Raw genomic sequence first — 23,168 nt, 5'->3', positions numbered from 1 at the left:
GCTACCAAAATAAAAATGTTTAAAGCTTATTCTAAGTCTGAGTTCACTTATACTTATCTATAGGGAATAAAGAGGGAGAGAAACAGTCAGAAATGGTTGGGGAAGGGAAGGGAATGCATTTTAAAATAAATTAAAAAAACCCCCAAAAACCTGGGGGGTTTGCTACATAACTAGCTTTGAGCTGAAGGAGAATCTTAATGATACAGGGCCTCTGACATGTTGTTAAGCAATCCTTATTCCAACCACTAGAAGTCAATTGCATACACGTAATCTAAACCAGGAGTAGGCAAAATACAGCCCGTGGGCCGTATCTGGCCCACCAATTTATCCTATCTGGCCTGCAAGCCACCACTGGGAGCCTGCGGAAAGAGGGTTGTGCCCTGTGCTGCTCCGCTCTGCTACAGCTAGCCAGACCAGACTGCATAGCTTGCAGATTCCCCCCTACCTGGCTTCCTGTTGGTACTGCAGCTGCATAGTCCTGGCACTGTGGCTGCTGGCAGCTGGGCCTGCATTGGATGAGGAGCAATGCAGCATGCCGAGTAGCTGTCCTGCCCACCACAGTGAACCACAGCTGTTGCACTGCCACTAAGAAGTGAGTCTGTGCTGACTGTGGGGAGGTGAGGACTTGGCTGAGGGCAGCTGCCCCTGACTTTCCTGGTGCAGCGTGGTGGCAGCGACTCATTGCAGTGGGCAGGCAGGCAGGACATCTACTTAGCATGCTGCATTGTGCCCCATCCTGTGCAGGGCCAGTTCATGGTGGCCACAGTACAAGGAGTACACCGTGCCAACAGGAAGCTGGGTGAGGTGGGTGGATGAAGAGGGATGAAGGAATTTGCCCACTACAAGGCCTGGCCTGGCTGTGGCAGAATGGAGAGGTGCAGGGTGCAACCCTCCCTCCTTGGGCTTCCAGTGGCAGCCTGTGGACCAGATACAATCAGTTGGCACCTTCCCCAGCTGTACCCCCCTGGTGCTCAAGAACTCAGCTAAACTCATTAAGTGACCCTCCAACCCAAATAACTGGTCAACCCTGCTCTAGATAGTATGTCTAGGAAGCCATGGCTTTCCTACATTCCAGTTTCCTACATGCTGAATGAAGACCAGGAATGATGTATACTGCCAGACATTTTGCAAAATATTTTGTTACAGAATTTTCTCTTTTTGGTATGAGAGCTGCAATGGGAAATAATAAAATGCAATACTTTCATGAGATAGAAGGGGGATCCTGTTGAAAATCTAAATCAGGGGTGTCAAAGTTGAATTAGTCTGTGGGCCATAATCCTTGCTTTGCAGGTATCTGCAGGCCACACACACTCTGGCTGAGGTAGACTACCCACAGTACTGCTAGGGGTAGCAGAGGTCCAACTCTTGCCAAGGCTCTGGAAACTGGGCTGAGAAGCCATGCCATTGTTGCCAGTTCCTACTGTGTGGGGAGGTGCTGGCACGGCCAGCAGCCAGGGCATTTAACACAGATTCATGCTGCTCATGCCTCACTCACGCTGCTGCAAGGAAAGGTGTTGTTGCAGCCCCTACTAGAGCTGCTTCTGCTGCCATTCACCCCTTTTGCTGACAACCACCGATTTCTGTGGCCAATGAGAATGGGGCACAGTAAATTTAGCAGCAGCTGCAGCAGACACCATGCCAATGCACCTGCTTTATAGAATTTGACTTGGAATCTTTTTTAGCTGAAACACAAAACAGAAATCTATCAAGATTCTGAACCAGCAAAAGCATTCCATTTTAGTGGATCCAGGTTTCAGTGATGAGAAGCAACAAATCCTTTCCAAGTCCCCTCCTTAAAACTTTGCTTTTCCATGAAGCCTTCTAAAAGAATAAAAACCTGAACAATGATTTGTATGCAGGTGTATTGCAACCACTGCAGCTTGCTGACCTTGTCTCATTGTTGCCATGTATCCATCTTCCTGTACCTAGATTATAAACTGTGTGAGTATGGACTGTAAATAGCAGTTCAGTGTAGCAATACCTAAGCTAATGTAAGCATCCAAAGCAGTCTAGATGCATGGCATAGGGCACAGGTAATCTAGCCCACAGAGAAACAGGGTAAAATATTCCGTGCTGAGCTCCATGCTGCTCCAATGAGATCACTTCCAGCTGAGGAAGTTTTAAAACTTGAATATCTTACTACTACACTGAAGAATAGACAGATACACAAAGATGCACAGAATCAAAATGGGGAAATTTAAGCCATATACAGAAATACAGATTTTACAAAATTAAAGTCTTAGGTAAGTTGTAATGTCATTATAGTCAAATGTATTCTACATACAGCACCCGCCCCCTCCCAGGCTATAGCATCCAAGCAATTCAGTCCTTAATGTATTCATCTGCACAACACCCATGTCAGGTGTGGAAGCATTATTATCCCCATTCCTACAGATAGGAGCTGAGACAGCAGAGACTGTACAGGCCAAATCCTATTTCATCTCCATGTGCCTAAGTGGTACTAATATAGCCACTTGCAATTTTTAGCACGTACATGCAGTCGAGATTGCATGAAGCCACACTCACACTATACTTCCCTTTTGAGCATGCTTAGTGCCATATAGCTGCCAAGGAGAATAGAATTGCTTGGGTACGTGCATAATGCCATATAGGTTCCAAAATTTGAGTTGCAGAAATACCCGAGGGGGGGGGGGGTGCAGAAGGAAGGCCCTTTTGCCTTGTAGTCCATTAGCTTTGACATTTGACCAAAGAGTGGAGGTCCACCTTGGAGACTTCCATACCCCATGGGAGTTTGAAGCCATATCTTTATGCTTCCACCAGGACACAGAGTATGCATTGCACAGTGCACTCTCCACCTTTCCTCTTAAGAAGTGGCTGGCAACCTTTACAAGACATGGGCCACCACCACTGCGTCTCCCAGCCTCCTGCTCCTCAGCTGGGCCTTAAGTGCATTTCCAACCAGTGGGGAGCTGCTTAGGGGATGAGCAGCTGGAATCTATGTCCTTGCTGCTGTAGCTTCAGCGTCACAGGAGGAGGATAGGAGGGAGAACTGGGGAGAGGGAAGAGAGAAGTGACAGCAGCAAGGACATAGCTTCTAGCTGTCCAGCCCCTAAGCAGCTCCCTGCCAATTGGAAGCTGTAACCATGTAGTAGACAGGGAGAGGCTAGGAGGCAGCAGGGAGAAGCATTGGTGGCAAGGGCTGGAAAAATTGAAAATTGCCTGGCCCCAGCACAGCTCACTGCATTGTAGCCCTGGCACAGATGTGGCTGCAGGCATAGGCAAAGCCTTGCGGCTATGTGGGCCAGATCCAGTGGCTTCACAAGCTGTATTTGGTCCATGGGATATATGTTGCTGACTCCTTGAATACTTTCCCCTCTGTACCAAGAGGGAAAGATATGTGAGGCTAGGACAAGAAGACACTGAGAGGCTACCTTAGTTCTCAAGGGCCAACTGAGGGAAGAGCATGGAGGCTGCACCTCTTTCTGAAAAGGGAAACCAACCCAGGACAGACACATTCTTGGCATCAGTTTTACCATCAATAATCAGCTTATCAGTTACTGAGATTCCTGTGGGCATTAATCAACATCTTATACCCTCCATGTTAAGCTCAGCAACTACCAGTACACCACTGTCATCAGTGCACATGATGGTGTCAGAGAACAATTCTACTCCAACCTGGACCATGTTCTGATGAATACTCACAAGGAGGACAAGGTCATTTTTCTCAGTGGCTTCCATGCCAGTCGGGGATGACCTGGAATTCTGGAGTGGCATCACTGAGAAGGAAGGAGTAGAGAAAGCCAATTCCAATGTCATCTTTCTCCTGAGCAAATGTGTGGAGCACAATCTTTTCATCATGAACATCATCTTTAGACAGAGTGACAAATGCAAGACTAGCAGGAGACACCTTCACTCTAAGCACTGGAACCTCCTCAACTATGTTAGAGCCTGTGATCAAATGGATATCCTTATCACGCAAGCCATATGAGGGACATAGGACTTTTGGACAGATCCATTATGGTCTTGTCAGATCCATTATGGACATCTAAGTTGCTCTGAAACACCAAAAAACAACCAAAAACAATGTGAAGGCCTCTCAAAACCAAATTTCTTTAAAACCCGAGGGTCTGTAAGGATCTCCAACAGTATCTACATGAACAGCTCTCTGCCCTGTGCACAAATGAAGGCAACACTGGGGAACTCTGGAAGGCATTTCAAACTGTCATTCATATGGCCTGTGCTAAATCCATTGGCTATACCACCCATCAGCACCAAGACTGGTTTGATTAGAATGACACTGGGATTTAAGCCCTCCTTGACTGGAAGAGAAGGGCTTATTCTGCTTGGCAAGATGACACCTCATCTCAGCAGAAGAAGGAGATATATCAAGTTCTTGAAGACACAGCTCAAAGCAGGATCCAGGAAATCAAAAATCAGTGGTAGCAAGATAAAGACAAGGAGTTTCAGCACTATGCTGACAAACATGACATGCACAGTCTTTTACATGCAACAAAAACCATCTATGGCCCAACTTTTCAGTCTTACTTTCCTGCAATTACAGGATGGCTTAATGCTCCACAAAGACAATGAATCTATCCAAACTAGATGGAAAAATCACTCTGAGGAATTCTTGAACTGTGAGTTGTTTATGATGCATACCACCATTGAGTCCACCCTGAGAGGGGATCCCTCACCAATCCTCCTATCCTAGAAGAAGTCTAGCATGCCATCAATGAAATCAAGAACAAAAAGTTTATTGGACCAGATGGCATATCTGCTGAAATTTACAGGACTGGCAATGAGGAATTGGTACTGAGAATCCACAATTTTATTCTTCTAATTTGGAACAACTAAGAGATCACTGGGGACCTGAGAAGTGCCAACATTATGACTGTTTTCAAGAAAAGAGGTAAATCTGTGTGTGGGAACTACTGACATATCACCTTCCTTTCCACAGCAGGGAAAATCTTTGCCTGCATCCTCCTGAACCATCTTCTACCTCTTGCCAAAAATGTTCTCAGTGTGGTTTCAGATCATCCGATGGAGCTATTGACATGATCTTTGTTAACTGGCAGGTCCAAGAAAAGTGTTGGGAATAACACCAGGACCTATGTATGGCTTTCATTGACCTTACTAAGGCTTTTGATTCCATCAATTGTGAGGCCTAGTGGAAAGTACTGGACAGATTTGGAGATCCTTAAATATATATCAAGTCCTGAGGCTTCAGATGATTTTAACCATTCTTTGTAGAGGATAGGATATGGATCCATTTGTCATCTGAACTGAGGTTAAGCAAGGATGCCCCAACTCTATTCTCCATCTTTTTGACAGTCATCCTGGTTTTTATCAAGGACTGTCTGCCTTCTGGAACTGATGTTGAGTACCAAATGGATGGAGGGCTTTACAGTATGGGTCATTTTTGCTTGAAGAACGAACTTTTCAAAATAACCATCCATGACTTTCAATACTCTGACAGTTCTGCCCTCCTTGTGCTTACTTTGAGAACACACTGCACCTCTATACAGAAACCTACCAAACTTTAGGCCTCCCTCTCAACAAACAGAAAACTAAAGTTTTCTATCAGTCTACTCCAGGCCATTAACGTGACCCCCCACCCCCTCTCAAATTTACCGTGAGGTTCGGGAAGTGTACCCTTACATTTCCCCTACCTCAGTAGTCACCTCTCTCAGAGTGAACATTGATGAGGAGATCTTCAACATGTCTTTATTCATCATGATCTCCAGAAAGACACAGCGATCCAGGTCTACAATGAAGTCATCATCCCCACTCTTCTCTACAGCTGAGGCACATAGGTGACTCATCATTATCTCAAGAGCCTAGAGAGGTATCACCAATGATGCCTTCAAAAATCCTACACATCAAATGGGAAGATTGCTGCAAAGAGAGCAACATCCTTCCTCAAGCCAATGTTACCAGCTTTTTGTCAGTGATACTCAAGTATCAACTTTGCTGGACTGGACATTGTATTCAGATTCCTGACTCTCAACTCCCAAACAAGTGCTCTATTCCCAGCTTAGTAGTGGCCTGAGGTCTCACAGTAGCCAGAGGAAAAGCTACAAGGACACAATAAAAGCATACCTCAAGAAAATGGATACCAGCATAAAGAGCGGGAAGGAGCTGGCTGCTAACCAGCTCCAATGGTGCCACAACCTTAAACAAGCAGCAATTTGAACTGAGGTTAAATGTCTTGCCCTCAAAGCAGATAAGAGAGAGTGAAGGAAGAAAAGGGGGAGGAATCCCAGCCCAGTCTCTGTTGTGAAAAGACCTGCAACTTCCATGGGAAGATCTGTGGCTCAAAGATTGGACTCTTAAGTCACCTCAAGACCTATAAATGTATCATCAATGGTAGATATTATTCTTGAATTGAGGGATTGCTGCCACCACCAACCCAACACAGGAAAGGGTCCTGTGTTCTACTTGGCACAAGCTTGGCCCCTTCAAAAGTGGGGGTCAGAGACTGCCCTGCAAAATACTGCAATAGCAATACTGTGCTTAGGTGGTTTGAGATGTTTCCTGGGCAGCAGGAGATACAGGATCAAAATCTAGTCTGATGGAGGGAGCATAGAGTCTAGGTCATTCATTCTGTAGACAAGTGTTCTAACCAATGGGCATATCTAGGATTTTGAAAGGGGGGGGATGCAGATGGTTCCATGCATCATCATCATATAACACAACACATATTTTTCTCCTCTTAAAGAGAATCTAGAAGATTATTAATATGCCAAAATTTAATATTAAAGTAAACCCAAATTTATTTGAATGTGCACTAATTTGCTAAACAATATATCAAGTTTAAAGACACAACAAACTAGACAAAAATAGTCAAAATATGTTGTTTTATTAGTCCTCTAGTCATTATAGTTAAATGTACATCTCATCTTCACATTCATAAAATGAAGTTTAGTGTTCTTGACAGTGCTTCCAACATATCACCTGTTAGTCCAAACCTGAGTTAAAGTTCATCTGAGTTAATATTACCACACGTGAATTATGGGTTTTTTTTTGCTAAAACAGCCTTTACAGGGCTATGAAATAGAAGAAAGATACTAGGAATAGCTAACAGGCAGCAAAACTGTAGAAGGAAACATATTTTGATGTACAGAAAATCAAGACCATTAAAAAAGAGAGAGGACCATTAACACCTGTCCAGTGAAGAGAGATTAGTAGGACTCAGGTAGGTCATAATGATCCATGAAGTCAGTTAACACCCTCTCCACTTCCTGAATAGAAATTCTGGTGCCCCTTCTAGGCAATTGGTCTTAAAGTTTGGATGGAGCAGGAATGAAAGTGGGGTGCAGCAGCATGACTGCACCTCCATCTGACTCCATCCTATCCAATAAATTGTTGGGCAATAAGATAGGAAATTCCCTTTCCAATAACTTCTGGCTGTCAGCATGCAGAGTGAACCTATGGGCCAAAACAGAATGCAGAGGCAGAGCATTTTATTTAATTCTTCAGCAGAGGTTTGTAAATCCAGTCCCTTTGGTTGCAGAATAAAACTTTTCTGTGATACCAACTTTCATCTTGAGGAGATGCTTATGAAATACACTACATACTACTGCAAATTTCTATTTTTTTCTTAGCAATTACAGGATTTAGAGGCAGAATCTCCTCTTGTTTCTACAGTGCATTATTTTTAATATATATATTTTTTAATGATTTTATCACTTTGCTTAGAGTCTGCTGTAATTTCATTGTTTTCTTAATTTGTGTGTCTAAAAAAAAGCAGGCAGGGAAAGTCCCTAGGGAAGCAACAGAGAGGAATATTTGTGAGAAAAAATAGTTAAAAGATGAAATGCCACTGTGTATGGTGTGCAAATTCAGCCTATGAAGGCTGTTTCATTAGGGTCATTACCTCTGGGTTCAAGCCAGGGATATTTTTCTATATTGCTGTTTTTCATGTGCAAACCATTATTCATAGAGAAGGTCACTTGAGCTGAGAGAGAAAGAGGCAATTTCTGTAGGAGTCCACATACTAAAATCTAGGCATATCTTATTTTGTCTTGTGGAAACAGGATATCTATGTATGATGGTTCATTGAATGGAAAAAAGGGGTTTTTTAACCTCATATTTTTATTATAATTGTCCAGTACAGTAAAAAAAAAAAAATTACTCAGGTCCTTAATTTCTCTTGACTTACATTGCTTAAGTCAAGAGTAAGTTCACTAAGGATACAGAACTAAAACCCATATAAAACATTACCCCAGTGAAAAGAGTTGCTCATGGATTGTTGCTTCATACTAGTGTCCTGAATATGTAGCAGTTTAAGGTACCCATTCTAACCCATTTGGGGACAGGATGAGCTACAACTACCCCTAACTCCAAGAGTGAGAAAGAGGGAAAAAAACTGTGATTGCACTCATCCTGCCTGTACAAAAGTGGGCCATCATTCCACACTGGACCTTAGCAACAGACCACTAATATTCTGGTATTCATCTAAACATTTTTTCTGCACTTCAGGAAGCTGTCACACAAAGATGCTACAGGGCAGCTATATGGCCATACAAAATATGAAATAATGAAGGCAAGGATTCCTTAGGCTACAGTTACAAAGAAACACCTGGCTATATCATCAGAACAAGAAGATAATTCTGATTAGATAGGGAATACTGCTACTTAGCTCAGGAAAAAATTACTACAAGTCCTCCAAGAGATTAAGTGGTATTAAACAGCTTCAACTAAACATCATCAGGTGACAAATGGAAAATGGTGGATGATGCCACTGGTAATCTTTGAAGGCAAAGGGATAAATAGAAACAATAAAGGAATTGAGGGACTACCTCTGAATATCAAATGAGTGTCTCAGAAAAGAGCAGAGAATGCTGAGCACTTTCCCGTCTGTTGTGCATGGAGCGGCTGGGAGGTGCACAACTTAAATTATTCTGATGATTTAAGACACTTTCATTTGGGAAAACTCAAAGCTTTCATAAAAAATTGAAGGATTTCTTTAATTTGAAATCACTTTGAATTTCAGCAGAGTACTGAAGCTTTCCAAGCCCAGACACTTATAAAAAAACCTGAAAGCGGAATTAGATAAACTCAGTATTTCAAATGCAGTTCCATTTATAAAATTCATTGGCTATGCAACTGTTAAATTCTAGCCAAAGAAAAGTCATTGAGCTGCAGTTCAAGTTGTAAATCTCTATTAATTATCAAATGGGAACAGAACAGGGGCTATTGGAAGTTTTTCAAAAATAATTCCTATTGGCCTGGAAATTCAAATTTAGGGCTCCAAGTTGTGCATTTAGAAAATGCTGTTGCATTCCCAGTGGCCCAATAGTTTAGCCTATGCCATTCAAGCTATTTTGCCTAGCCTATGTCTTCAAGCTATTTTGCCTAGCCTATGTCTTCAAGCTATTTTGTATTAGCTTTTCTGGTGCAGAGAGGCCCCAAAATAGCCTTATGGAATTCACCTTGCCAAAGCAGAGCTATTCACTCTTCCTCCCACAAAAGTCCTTTTGCAGGGACTATTACAGAGAATGAATGACAAGCTGTTCAAAGGAAGAACATAGCTTGGCAATCCTGTGCCTTAAGCTATTCAACATGTGCCACAAAAGAGCTTTGGAAACAAGGGGCCTGTCCTAACCAACGTGGGAGTTGCATGTCCAAGGTGAAGAAGACTAACATGAAACTAAGACTCACCTTTTCCATTGAACCCTTTGCTAGTCTCTACCGATGTAGGGTAACTTTCATCTAGAGAGGACAAACTGCTGTAGGGAGGTAGAATTCATACCCAAGTTCATGCCACGAGATTGAATCCAGTGTTGAAAAGATTTCTATCTGGTCTTTTGAACTTTCTGTATGAGAGTTTGCTTTATAAACATAGCACTGGCAGGAATACCTGGATCACTGAGTCCAGTCTTCACCTATCACAGGCACTGTGTCATTTAATCCCTTTCACAAACTGATCAAGTTTCATCTTAAAAGTAGTTACCATATTCACTCAATTCAAAGATGAGGCATTTGCCCCCCATTGAACATGGTGGGGGAAGACCCCTCACCTTGAAATCAAGTACAAGGTGGTTGGCTGCAGAGGGGAGGGGGGAATCACCTACTGTGGCTCTGGCCCCAACCCTGAGTCAGGGTCAGAGTTGCAGCTTCTGCTTGTCAACCCACTGCCTCTGTACATCCTTCCTTTCTTCCTAAAGCTTCAACCCTGTCCCCTACCCCCAAGACAGCCTCAGCCCCCATCCACATTTTCTCCATCTCCCCCACCCATAGCCTCTTCCTCCTGCCTCCCCTCCTCTCCTGCTTACCCTTGCTCCAGTGCCAGCAGCCTGCATAACCACTGCAGCCTGGGGCTTAGAGCAAAGTCCCAGCTGGGCCCTGTAGCAGTGGTGCCAGCTCTGTGCCACTGTTATAGGACCAACTATGGTTGTGCTCCATGCCCTAGCATGGACCAGGGACAGAGTTTTCCTGTGCTGGAGCTAGGGCAAGCAGAGGAGGGAAGTGTAGGGTGGAAGTGTAGGTTGCAATGGGGGACGGCAGGGGAAAGGAAAGGCAGCAGGGAGAAGAGGAAGGCTGAGGCTTCAGGGTCTCAGCTAGGGGTCAGAGGTTGCAGAGTGGGGAAGCACAAGGAAAGGTAAATACGGACAGCAAGCAGCAGGGAACAAACCTGCCACCCCCACCACCTGTGACCTGCTGCCACCCTCACCCTCTGCTCCCCTATTACTGCTTTTCCCGCTGCAGTCATGGTGGGGATGAATTTAAGATGAACCTCCAAAAAATAAAATAAATATTATATACATGGAAAGTTATAACAATGTATAATTTTTCCATGTATACCATCTAATTATTGGAGGGGGAGGAGGGGTCATCTTAAATTCAGGTCATCTTGGATTTGGTTAAATATGGTGGGTTTTTTCCCCCTGCTAGTTCTTTTTGGAAGGCGGTGAATGAATAGAAATCTTATTGCCAGTTTAAGCTTATTCAGGGCCAGCTACAACCTGGATGTGTTTGTGCCAACATTATCCTAAGGCTAAATGCCATATTTCCTCATATGAAACACACAATTTTTTCCCAAAGTGAAGCTGGTAGAATTTGAGCTGTGCATTATAGATGAGGAAATACAGTAATAGCAGTTTCTGCCTCTGTTGGGGAGAAAGCAAAAGTAATGCTGCAGGGGCTCCTTAGAAGTTGGCTTTGGACACTTTTTCTGTCCCTAGAAGAGGTACCTGCTGCAGAAGCTACTACTCAGCTACTTAAGGGGTGTGTATACATGTGCAGATACTCTAGGGTGAGTTTACTTTGGAGTGATTTACTCAAGGGTAAACCCACCCTGGGCAGACATCTACACACACAGGGAAGCAAGAAAAGATTTGTTGCTCATGGTAGCAGTCTGCTCCTGCACCCTGGGGCCATGTACCCCCCTACCACCACCAGGAGGAACTAGAGGCTCTGACTGAAGCTGTCTGCAGCTGGCAGCCATCTTTAAAAGGCAGCTCCATGCACTGCTCCTGGGCCATCTTATTTCCTTGCCCAGAGCAGCATGCAAAGTGTGGTGGCAGCACATGGCAGCTCCATTGCCACAGCCACTGCCTGCCACACCATGGCTGCTCCAACCCCAGGCCCCAGCAGTGATATCCACCACACCAGGTTCCTACTGGCCACTGTGCTGGCCCTGCTGGCCCACTGCAGTGACCGCCGCCTAGAGCAAGGCAGTCTCAGCCCTGGAGGCCCTGGCAGCCCAGTGCACAGCAGCCACCTGGCCTGGCTCCCTGCAGTGTCCCAGGCCTCCTGCCACACCACTGCCACCCAGCACCTAGCAGGGACACTGAGGATTTGTTCCTGAACACCACCGCCAGGGCTGTCCATGCACTTTTGGGCCTCCAGCTCCGCCATCTGTGGGCCCTACTGGCCAGCCAGGACTGGTGGTTGCATGTTGTCCAGACTACCTGGGATGACAAGCAGTGGCTTGAGTCCTTTTAAATGACCTGGGCCACCTTCCAGGAGCTCCTGGAGCAGCTCTGTCTGCACCTGAACCAGCAGGCCACTACCATGGTGGCCCCTCCCCATGGACACCCAGCTGGCCATTGCCCTGTTCAAGCTTTCCATGCCCACCAACCTGTGTTATGTTGGCCACCTGTTCAGCAGGGCAAGGAGACTGGCGGAGGGGCAGTTCTGGAGGTATGTGGCACCCTCCAGGATGTGCTGGGGCACACCATGCTCTGTGTGTACAACCTCCTGGTGGTGGTGGCAGGGTTCTGTGCCCTGGCCTTCCCCCAATACATCCAGACTCTGGACAGGACCCACATCCCCTAAACCTACCCAACCCATGGCAACCACTCCTACTACACCTGGTGAGGCTTCCACTCCATCTTGCTCCAGGTCTTTATTGACCACCGTGGGGTCTTTACCATGAGTGCCAGATGGGCAGACAGTGCCCATGCTACCCACATCTTCTGCAACTCCACCCTTCCAGCTGTGGTGGAGAGCAGGTGCTTCATGCCAGTGGTGCCAGTCCTCCAGCTGGGTATGGTGGTGGACCCACCCTTCCTTATCAGGAACCCTGCCTACCCACTTCTCCCTTGGCTCATGCAGCTCTACACTAGCCAATTGGACCTCCTGCCAGGTAGACATGAACTGGTGCCTGGGCTGGACCCATGCCCTGGTGGAGTATGCCTTTGGCTGTCTCAAGGGATGGTGGCATACCCTCACTACCTGCCTTGAGTTCACCGAGTCCAACATCCCCCAGGTCACTGTTATAGCCTGTGTGCTGCAGAACATCTGCAAGACCTGGGGGGCGTTCTTCCACAAGACATGGGCAGAAGAGATACAGTGGGCAGAAGATGCCTGGCACTATGATTGCCAGCTGCAGTAGCAGTGACAATGACAGGCCCCTCCCACCAAGGCCCCAGGTGAGCCGCACATGTGCCAATGGGGGCCCAGGTACTGGGTGCAAGAGGCACTGAGAGACCACCTTCTCCTGCACTCCCTTCTGTAACCTGCCTGGACAGCCACTCACAGACCACTACCTCATTGTGCACCCCTAGCACCATGCTCACTGCGAACATTACTGCTGGAGGAGGCCAGGGACAGGGATCATGGCAGAATAGGCTCCAGGTGGGCTGAGGGGTCCTTCCTCAGTGACACATCACCATGGGTGCCATGCCACAGTGGAGGCTTGGGCCAGCCACTTATACTGGAGTACACAGCATGGCTCAGGCACATGGATGACATTCAATTGCCTCATAAAGGGCATGGATCTGTGGGCAGGCCCCAACTGACAATTGTGGTTTTTGACAGTGACCCACTTTGCCTGCAAAGCCTTGACCTTTATGTGGCACTGGTGTGCTGACCGGTCATACCCACACTCCCGCATGAGGCCTGACAAACCTTCCTAGATATGTGCATTGGGGCACCCACTCTGCACAAACTGGATTAGGACCTTGGCCTCACCCCACAGCATGATGAGGTCCTCAGTCTCCTTCTGGGACTAGTTGTGGCCCTGGGAGGTGTTGTGTGGCATCAGGGAGGATGACAGCATGGCTCACTTGATGACTTGCTGAGCCTCCACATGGCAGTCTATGTGCTGGCAGGCACTGGCATCTGCTTGCAGTACCCAGCACAGAAGCACGGTGAGGGGCAGGCAGGCATGCAGTGAGGGTGTGTTGGGTATCAGCGGCAGGGTCCAGGCAGGCTGCTGCAGGTGGCCTGGGGCGAACTGGAGCAAGACCCAGTGGCCAAAGGCTGGCTGCAGGTGTCCTGGGCTGCTGCCAGGCCTGGCAGATGCCTGCAGCACCTAGTGCAGTATGACAGCACAGACCTGGCAGCTGCATGGCACTGTGGTGCCAGAGACCAGTGCCAGTACCTAAGCATGCTGCTGTGGCTGGCCAGGGGCCTGTGTGGGGACATGCAGTGGCCTGCAACTTGCTGCAGGGGGGCCAGGGCCCTGGCATCACCTCAGGTTTTTAAGGGCCTAAGCCTGGGGCAGGCAAAGTGCCATCCTAGCCCTGGGCTGGAGAAGCTCCAAGTTCCAGAGCCCTGGGACTGAGCTAAGGGTGGTCCCCTGGTTGTGAGGCTGACTGGGAGTAAATTTGCTTTCGGCCAGTGTCTACACATGCATTACTGCACAATAACTAATTGCGAGTAAATTTACAAGCATCACATTTTCTTGTGATTACAGCAAATTACTGTGCAGTAAGCATCTGCATGTGTAGGTGCAGATGGTTACTGTGTAGTAATTTGCTCTACTGTGCAGTAAAGTATCTCATGTAGACACGCCCCAGGTGAAGTTAAATATTACACTTAGACTAAATCTATGGTAATTTAAATGGTGTTAAATTTAGAACATGCTGCAAATAGTTGCAGGTAAAGGTTAATACTCTTTCTTTTCCACACATCTTTGACTTACCACTAGGGGGCTCAGGGGTATGGTTTTGTGCCAGGGAAACTGGGCTCTATCCCTGCTTTGAGTGGGGGTGGGAGGGGGCAGGGAGTGGCGCATCCTAGGATGCTGGAGGACTGCAAATTGCACATTTTATCTTTGTGGAGCAGACTGAAGTTGACCCAACACAAGCTAAGTAGCATGGTCCATAGTTAACGCTTATCTAAAGCACCTAAAGTGGGAGATACTCAAAGGGCACTTAGCATGAGTTAATCAGCTTTAACATGTGGATGCTCGCATTTTAAGTGCCCTTAGTATAGTATAAGTGTAACATGTAACTTTTCCCTAACTGCTACTTACCCGTCTTTTCAAGGAAATATGTTTATCTTTAATTTGCCTTTTAAAAAAAAAGTTGCATATTTTATTCAGGGTCATGTTGTATCTAATATCTCATCTCAATTCTTCACCTTTATGTGGATAGTGGATTTTAGAAATGGGGATGTGTGTAGCTTTTTTCACACATCTTTCCCATCCTCCATCATGTCCATCTGGGTTATATAAGCAATCAGGCCTTGAGGTTTGTAGACACAATATGAAAAAAGAATTTAACCTTGAAATTCTGTATATCAGGGTGAACAGGGAACCATAGCCCTGTTACTAAGAGGCAGGGCTGCCCCTTTAAGACCCGGGTCTACAGGAACACCAAGCACCAGGAGGGTGGGGGTTAATGGCCCAACCACCTAAGCCAGTTAGCTGACAGGAAGGGGATAGGCCTCTGGGCACATATAAACCCCAGGGACAAGGCTGGCAGGGGGAGATCTCTGGCAAGCGGACAGGAGAAGAGAGCTCCTCTACAGCAGAAATACCCAGGAACGCTGTGGCTGCTGGCCAAACTGTTGCTGTGGCTAATGAGGCTCCAGGAGTCTACAAGGTACCCAGAGCTGGGAGGGTACTCAATGGTTGAGGAGCAGTTTGGGGTTTTTAAGGAACCAGAGTATGGCTTATAGGACTTGTATTATGTTATAGCCCAGGGGCTCATATTTATGTTATTGTTTATCTGGTGGACTGGGCTGAGGCTATTTAGGAAGGAGGAGGCCTCATTGGGGCACACTACTGTGCAAAGCCCCAGCACCAGGGGGCGCAGTACCAGGGGGTGATCGGTCCCCAGCGCCAGCGGGGCGCAGCAACAGGGGATGATAGGGCCCCAGCGCATGGGGTGGTTCAGTGACAGGGGGTGATTGGGACCCAGAGCCAGGGGAGGCGCAGCACCAGGGGGAAGACCTCAGTGCCAAGTGTCACAGCAACAGAGAGTGAGCCGACCCAATGCCCTAGGGAACAGGTCAACATTTATATACCATCTGCAAGGCATGGACCACCATGTAGGGGAGGTTTGGAAGGGTGGATAGCAATCCCTAGCGTCAGGGTATTAAATGGGCAGCCTCCCACCTGAGTAACATAACTATTGTTTCATCAAGGCATGGCAGGTGAAATAGGTAGGTGGGTAGTCCAAAGACAGAGCGTCAAGCCTCTGTAAGACAGGCACGGGGATGGACCCTTGTCACACAGGGAATCATGCTGAATGGTTGGCCCAAATGTGAGCATTTCCTGCTGCATCCAATAAAAAGAGATCAGATACCATGGTGATGAACCTGGTAAAAAGAAACAGTTGGAAAAGTTTCACTTTTCCAATGATTGTATGTAGAAAAGCAGGCCACCAACGTGGGTAAGGTGTTTCACTTTTTAGATTCAGCATGTCATTGACATTGCTAGAAGATCTCATTGTCAGCTGTATTCCACATAGCAGAGCTGGCATTAGGGAAAAAGATCCCCTTGACAAACTTGTATTTCGGCTTCCTCCTCTCACCCCAAAATCAACAGCATTGCTGTACTTAGAGGTAGGCAGTCAGGGGCATGGGGCACAGTCTGGCAGGGAGGCAGAGCAGCATTGTATTCCAGGCAGGCAGGAACCGCTGCTGCCACCTGCAATGGTTAGCCTGGGACCTTATGAAGTAGAAGAGCCCCCTTCCTTTTGCCTGGGGTAGGGAAGGGGGAAAGCACTGCTGTGAGCGCAGGTTGCTCCCACATGTGTGGCACTCCCCAGACCACAACACTTTGGGTGGTCGGATGACCACATTGCCAACCCTAAGGCTGGCTCTGCCACATAGTACATAGTGAGGATAAAGAAGAACTAGGAAGATACTAGTAGGGATCCTGAATCAAATGCTCAGCTGATGCAACTTTAAATTGATTCCTGCTGACTGAGAATGTAGCTCACTGTGTTTTTTGTACACTGACATTCATCGATAGATCCACCATGACTTCCCTATTTACTAGAAGCCTATTATCCTTGTATCAAGGGACTGCAACTGCCAATTCTGTTAGCTTTTCATTACATATACGAGGCAAATACTATCAATGCAAAAGTATTATCTATTCACTAAAATGGAATACATTGTAAGGGATACAAAGTATGTCTTTCTAATAAATGGATATTCTGTAGGAGTTCTTCTAGTGCTAATTGTATTTTGTCTCACCTTCAGTTCTTATATGCCTTGTGTTAACTGTTTGTTGGTCTAAGAAAAGACCTGGAAGACAAAAACTGATCTAGCTCTATTAATTTATTAAACCATGCCTATAAAAGAAAATAATGAATTAGCAAGACAAAGCTATACATGGCTCAGCAGGGCTTGTGTGTTACAGTGGTTGCTGAATTGCCATGAAACAAGTTCAACCCAAGTTTTAATATTACTCATATTTCTATACAACTTGTTTAGAGCCTCGAGAAACATTGTTTTTATCATACTGCAGCCTCCATTCCTTTTCTTTTATATTGGTCATTTACTTCTACTTGGACATTTGCAAATTCACAGACTTCCTCAAAAGTGACCTTTGTGGTCTTTCTCATAACATACAAGGTCATAAACTTGTCTTTTTGGCCTAAGTACAAAGGATAAAGTAGTAATTACCAAGCTCTGGCTCATACCTTTTAAAGACTATGCATTGATTGACCCTATTTCTCAGTTAAGGAAGACTGGCTGGGTTTCCATCAGCTCAGATCTGAGTAAACTGAAAAGAATTGTTCATGCCATTTTCCTTTCCCTTGAACAACCCAGATACACACAGGGCACAGTGATCCAAGCCTAGGGAGATATATATAATTTCTATGGATTACCACTTTGGTTTTTTTAAATGTATCAAACAGTTCAAGTGATAATTGATGAACTTATAAAGTGAGTACCTGAGTAGATAATGATGGGATTCATAATGTATAAGTAGATAACTTTCTATAAATACAGAAGGTGATACCATATAAAAATAAATAACAAATTAGAATGCTACTGGTCTTCAGCAACATTTTTAAAGGAGTATCTGCTTGTCCCAAGGTCCAGGCCATGTTACAAAAGACAAACATGAAAAGCAGTGTCAAGTGACTTGACTTCTTTGTGCCTGTTTTCCCACCTACAAACTGGGATTTCCAATACCTGTAATATCTTGAGGCTTCTAAAGTATAAACATGTTTTTATTACATACAGACATTTATATACAACTATTTACAGTAAAGAGGTTTTGCTCCTTCCCTTGCAAGGGTCTTGTGGCTGGCTTGCTCCTTTTCTGCCACCCAGAAGTTCCTCACCCAGAGTTTCAATAGACACCACATTTCCTGGACACACAGAGTGTCCAGGAGGACTTACTCTATGCCATGATATTTATTCACCATTTGTCCCCACAGTTGTTAGTGCTCACTTATTCTATTCTTGCTTAGGGATAAGGCCTTCTTAGCCTCCACCTCCTTTGCTCTCTGCCTTATCCATTTCTGCTTTGTTCAGATATACCTCTCTGTCCAGCTCTGGATTCGATTTCTGCCTTGCTCTGTGCACAGCATCCTCCCACTCTGGGCTTAATCACCACCCTACTCTAGGCCCAGTCTCTACCCTGCTTCAGGCACTGCTGGGACCTCCATACCACCCCAGATAGTTCCATCTGAACTGCCAGTTTGACCAAACAGAAAACCAGGCAGGTGCCTCAACTAAACATACCCAATCCTAGGTAAACTGAACAGACTGGATGACAGAGAGGGGAAAGATGTACAATTGTGCAAGACTTTGGATTTTCATGTTCTTGTCTCTTTTATATATGTAGAAATGCAGAGTTTGTCCAGTCATTTGCTAAAACATTTAGCTTGCTTAGGTCTGTTCCTTGTTGATGTGCTTACTAACCACATCAGAATACTAATCAGTAGGGCTATGTGAAGCTTCGGTCACTGATTCAGTTCAGCAGAGATTCGGCCCAATTCAGTGGCTGAATTTTCAGCTCTTAATTGAATCAGGAGACCCTTTAATCTGTCCGAATCAAATCGGAACCCTCCAAATCGATTCAGAGAGACTCAGAAAGATTTGATGATTCAGACATAAACACAGATTTAAATGTTTTTTCTACATATCTCCAGGTACCAGGCAGCTCATGAATGCTGAGATGCTGGGGCGGATGGAGCATCCTACAGGAGTGTGGAGGGGTCCCCAGCGCACTGGGCAGCAGACCCGGAAGTGGACCAGAAGTACTTCTGGTCCACTTCCAGGCTTTGCTGCTGAGCACACAGGGGGGCCCCTGCACTCCTGTGGGACTCTCCATCCACCCCACCATTGTAACATTCATGAGCTATACCTGGTACCTCAAGACATGTAGAAAAAACATTTAAAGCTGTGTCTATGGCCGAATCGCTGATTCTCCAAATCAGCACTGAATCTTCAGATTTGGATTCGGCCCAATCGAATTGGGACAGTGATCCAAATCAACAAATCAAATCACTGTCCCCGATTCGGGCTGAATCTGAATTGAATACGGCCTGTTTTGCACACCCCTACTAATCATATGCCAAGCCTGTTCTCCTAAATTGGTGATATCCAGTACCTACATTATCTTTACTTTCTGAATCTTGTTGTACCATAGTTAACTTGCTTGTTTTAAATCAGTTATCATATCCAGAAATAAGAAACTCAGGAGACAGGGCTTATCACTACTCCAAGCCTACCTAATTCTTCCTAGCCATATATCAGTCCTCTCTTGTTAGTTTCAGTATTGCCCCTGCTGTGCAGACCCAATTTGTGCTCAATCAGTCTCACATTCTGTCTTCAGGAGGCTTTCCTGATTGAATCCTTCCAAGCCTATCTAACAAGGCCAACCCATTAACTGAATATGCAGTGTCCAGACCTTTAACACATAAGGTTATCTGTGCCTGTGTGTGACTTATAGAGGGTCTGCTTCAGCCACAAGGCTGCAGTAAATCAGGCTCAGACAGAATCATGACAAAGCTGCTGATGTGCCTTCCGTATCAGTCTTCATTGATCGTAATTTACTTTCAGCTACATATAGATTAGTTTTGCTTATTATTTTCTCAAATACATAGCCATCTCTTGCAGTAAGCGTTCTTAAAAGACTGACAGTCATGTTAAGTCATATCATACCTAGCACTCATTAGCAGAGCCTTGTTTAAATTGAAATGTTGCAGTTTTTGTGAAAATCAAAAAATTAAGTGATTTTCACAAGAAATGTGATTTGGGCATGCTCTGATCAGCAGGAGGGAGAGAAGCCAGTGCCACACTGAGGTGGGGAGAGGTGTGCCCTTGGTCAGCACCTTGGTGCATAGCCCTTGGGCTAGGCAGTGGTTGCAACATGCTGTGGAGGGAGCAGGGCAGTAAGGGGCTGTGGTGCTATGGCCCTGCATTGCAGAGGGGCATCAGGCAGCAGAGTCCCTGGGTGGACAGCTGCTAACCTGCAGGGCTGCTCTCCAGCTTGAACCTGGCTGAAGCCACCTCTCTTCATGTGTCTGCAGTGGGCAGGGCTAGGGGCTCCTCACTCTGCTGCAGAAACCATCAACCAGCTCCTTCTGCGGCTGCTTCCTCCGGAGCGGGCTGGAGCCTGACTAGGCTTTGTCGTTTCCTCCCTCAGTCCCCACTCCCAACTCCCCCTGCACACACACATACATACACACTGCACCAGACCTAAGGGAGAGCTAAGGGAGGGCTTTGCGCTTGATCTCTGTGCTTAAATTCCCATGCGGTAGCCAGTGGGGCCATGACTGCTTGGGTTCTATAGAGCCTCTCCCTTCCCTCCTCTTTCCTCGGCTCGTGACACAAGGACTGTGAAAATGGCACCCCCAGCCATGATCGGGCCATGATATTAGTGAGCTGAACCTACAATTTACACCAGGCCCTGCCCGTAAGGGTGAGCAATGGTTCTTTTCTGAGCTCTGGACAAAGATAACACATATCCCCTAAGAACTGTCTTTTTAAAGTGATTTACAATTGTGACATTTCAAATACTAGGGAAATATTTCCCCATGTCACCTTAATCATTTGACTTAACCCTGATGGGGAAAGATCCTATGCAGGCTGTGAAAGAACAGATTATTCTCCATGCTCAATCCATCTCTGGAATTTTGAGACTGCCAAGATTTTGTGATGAGGAAGTTAGAACTAAATGAGCCTCTAAGGCAGTGGTTCTCAACATTTTCAGAGTCAAGGCACCCCTTGTCAGACTTGGCACCAGTCCATAACTTTTATGAATTCAGTGGCACCCCCTTTCAAAAACTACTTCATTAATTACAAGTCTTATCCTCTTGCAGAGGGGGCAGGTAGTGGGGGTGAGGGAGCAACCAGGCAGGGAGAGCCTAAGCTTGTCCTTATATGTTTATCTCATCACACACGAAGCCTGAGCCTGCCTTTATTGTTTATCTCCCCACACCTTGCTTATCTTCTCATGCTTCCGCTGTGCCCTTCAAAGGATTTAATGGCACCCCAGGGTGTCCCAGCATCCTGGTTGAGAATCACCATTCTAAGGCCATCATCCTGCAAACACTTATCTATGTGAATAAATTTAGCCTTTTGACCATTCTTGGGCATAAGATTATTCATGTGCATGTGTTTACAATACCAGAGATCAATGATGCATTCCTGGAGTTTTACATTATGTGTGTTCTATTGTCTCCCAAAAACCCAGACATGGAAGATAATATTTTTCTGCTTGTTTTTTCAGGGACTGCATTATGCTCTGCTGTTTGAACAGTGGCACAAGTTTTGTTGCTGGTTTTGCCATCTTTTCTGTCCTTGGTTTTATGGCTTATGAACAAGGGGTACCCATTGCAGAAGTAGCAGAATCAGGTAAATTCCAAAAGCGGATTTAGGACAGTTAATTACCATGTACAACTGTTGATGTTGAAAGAGTTTGTCTGGTTGCTCACTCTCAATACTTATTAAGTTGGCATTGATCTAGATTGCTTTACATATGGTTCAGAAAAATAGTGTTAAATAAGAACCATCTCATTGATTAAAATGACTGCAATATACACATTCTGTTCTTGATACTGTAACTCTGGCAGCGGTACTATTTGCAACCACATCCACATTTTTGGGATCCTGGGGTGCCAATAGGCCTTGGTCAATTCCCAGTCTGTCTACAGGCTGGGAGCCACCACTCAGTGGAGTGCTCTCCCATGGTTCTCCCCACACCAGACCACACATTAAATGACTATTTACAATAATTTATTATTTACAATAGTAACTGAAAAATTAACAGGTTCACTATTACATAAATAACAAACAATATATTTTCAGTAAGCTCAATAATAATCTACACTCACAAATAAAAGAAAGTACTCATTATATAGGAAAATAATTATGTTAACGACTTTAACAGTCAGGCAACTTGTAACAGGTATATGCACCTAATCAGCTAGAACTCCACAGAATCACTGACAACTGCAAAATAATCCCTTGTGTAATGGCTGCGGTTGAACACCAGGTGGAGCTGTGCTGGGTCTTCCTCAGAAAAGGTGTTGCAATGCCATCATCTGGTCAGCAGAGGGGGTCCTCTGTCAGGACCTTGGGAGCAGCGGCTCGGGAGACCAGGGGTTCTTTCCCCATCAGTATTTCCTTGGTGTTTGCAAACAATCACACCATCCCCAAATGCTTCCCTAAAGCAGCTCCCCTGTGTTTGGCACCTGGAGTGCCCCTTTTTGGCTCTGCTTTATTGAGCTCTCTGCTGGAGGTCCCACAAGGCTGTGATTTCCCTTTACTTTCTTTAGCTCTCCTAGAGAACCTTCCCTATCTCCCCCTTTCCCTGATTCCCTCCCAGTGGGTCTCTGCACCCTGGGAACGAAAGTGGGGGTGCAGTTTGCACAAACCCTGCTCCGTTAGCAAAGGATACCAGGTGATCCTGGCCACACAGTAGCTTACAGCTCCTTCGCCCTCTGCAGCAGCTTTCATAGAAGCAGTTCAATCACCAGCAACCCCTTGTGGCAGCTCTCTTACAAGCAATTCTCCTACCAGCAGACCCTTGGCAGCTCTCTTAGAAGCAATCCTTCTGGCAGCAGTTCCCAACTCCCTTCTCTCCAGCTTCTTTTTCCCTTTTTCCTGGGCTTCCCACCCTGGAGTTGCAGCTGTCCTACTGTGTGCATGCATTCTGCAGCCTTCAGCTCCAACCTGGTTATCTTGCTGCTATATCTGTGTGCACAGCCTGCTGCAAGTCCATGTCCCAACAGTACAAACACCCTGACTAGCCTTGCAAACCCTGAGCAAACCCTTCAGCACCTTTACAATACAATACATTTATGGTCCCACATTTACATATGAATAATACCAATGCTGTTGTGTGCAAAGCAGCATAATCCATAAAATTAAGGAGCCAGACCCAGAAAAGGATGTGTTTTGCCACAAAACTGTCTACTGAACAGCCAAGGATTTTGTTTGGTGGAGCTGTACAGATGAGATTGTTCTCCACAAACCTTACACATAGGAATTATTCTGATGCTTTTTAAATTAAGTGGACCAAATTGTCAGCTGTTTACTTCCTTCAATAAAAGAAT

At 45.7% G+C, this 23,168-nt stretch overlaps 1 protein-coding gene across 2 annotated transcripts in view; it reads left to right on the top strand.

Annotated features, from left to right (window-relative positions):
- The window catches only part of SLC6A11 (solute carrier family 6 member 11), a 303,122-nt gene that overhangs the window by 239,225 nt on the left and 40,729 nt on the right, over positions 1-23,168 (top strand). For both annotated transcript variants that reach the window (XM_014595398.3, XM_006263824.4), the window contains one exon: positions 21,341-21,465. In XM_014595398.3, coding sequence (XP_014450884.1) covers positions 21,341-21,465 — 125 coding nt within the window. The remainder of the gene's footprint in view (positions 1-21,340; positions 21,466-23,168) is intronic.

Source organism: Alligator mississippiensis, chromosome 12, assembly GCF_030867095.1.
Source record: "Alligator mississippiensis isolate rAllMis1 chromosome 12, rAllMis1, whole genome shotgun sequence".
NCBI classification, from domain to species: Eukaryota; Metazoa; Chordata; order Crocodylia; family Alligatoridae; genus Alligator; species Alligator mississippiensis.
The sequence above is the reverse complement of the archived record's forward strand: the minus strand, read 5'-3'. Positions and strand labels throughout refer to the sequence as shown.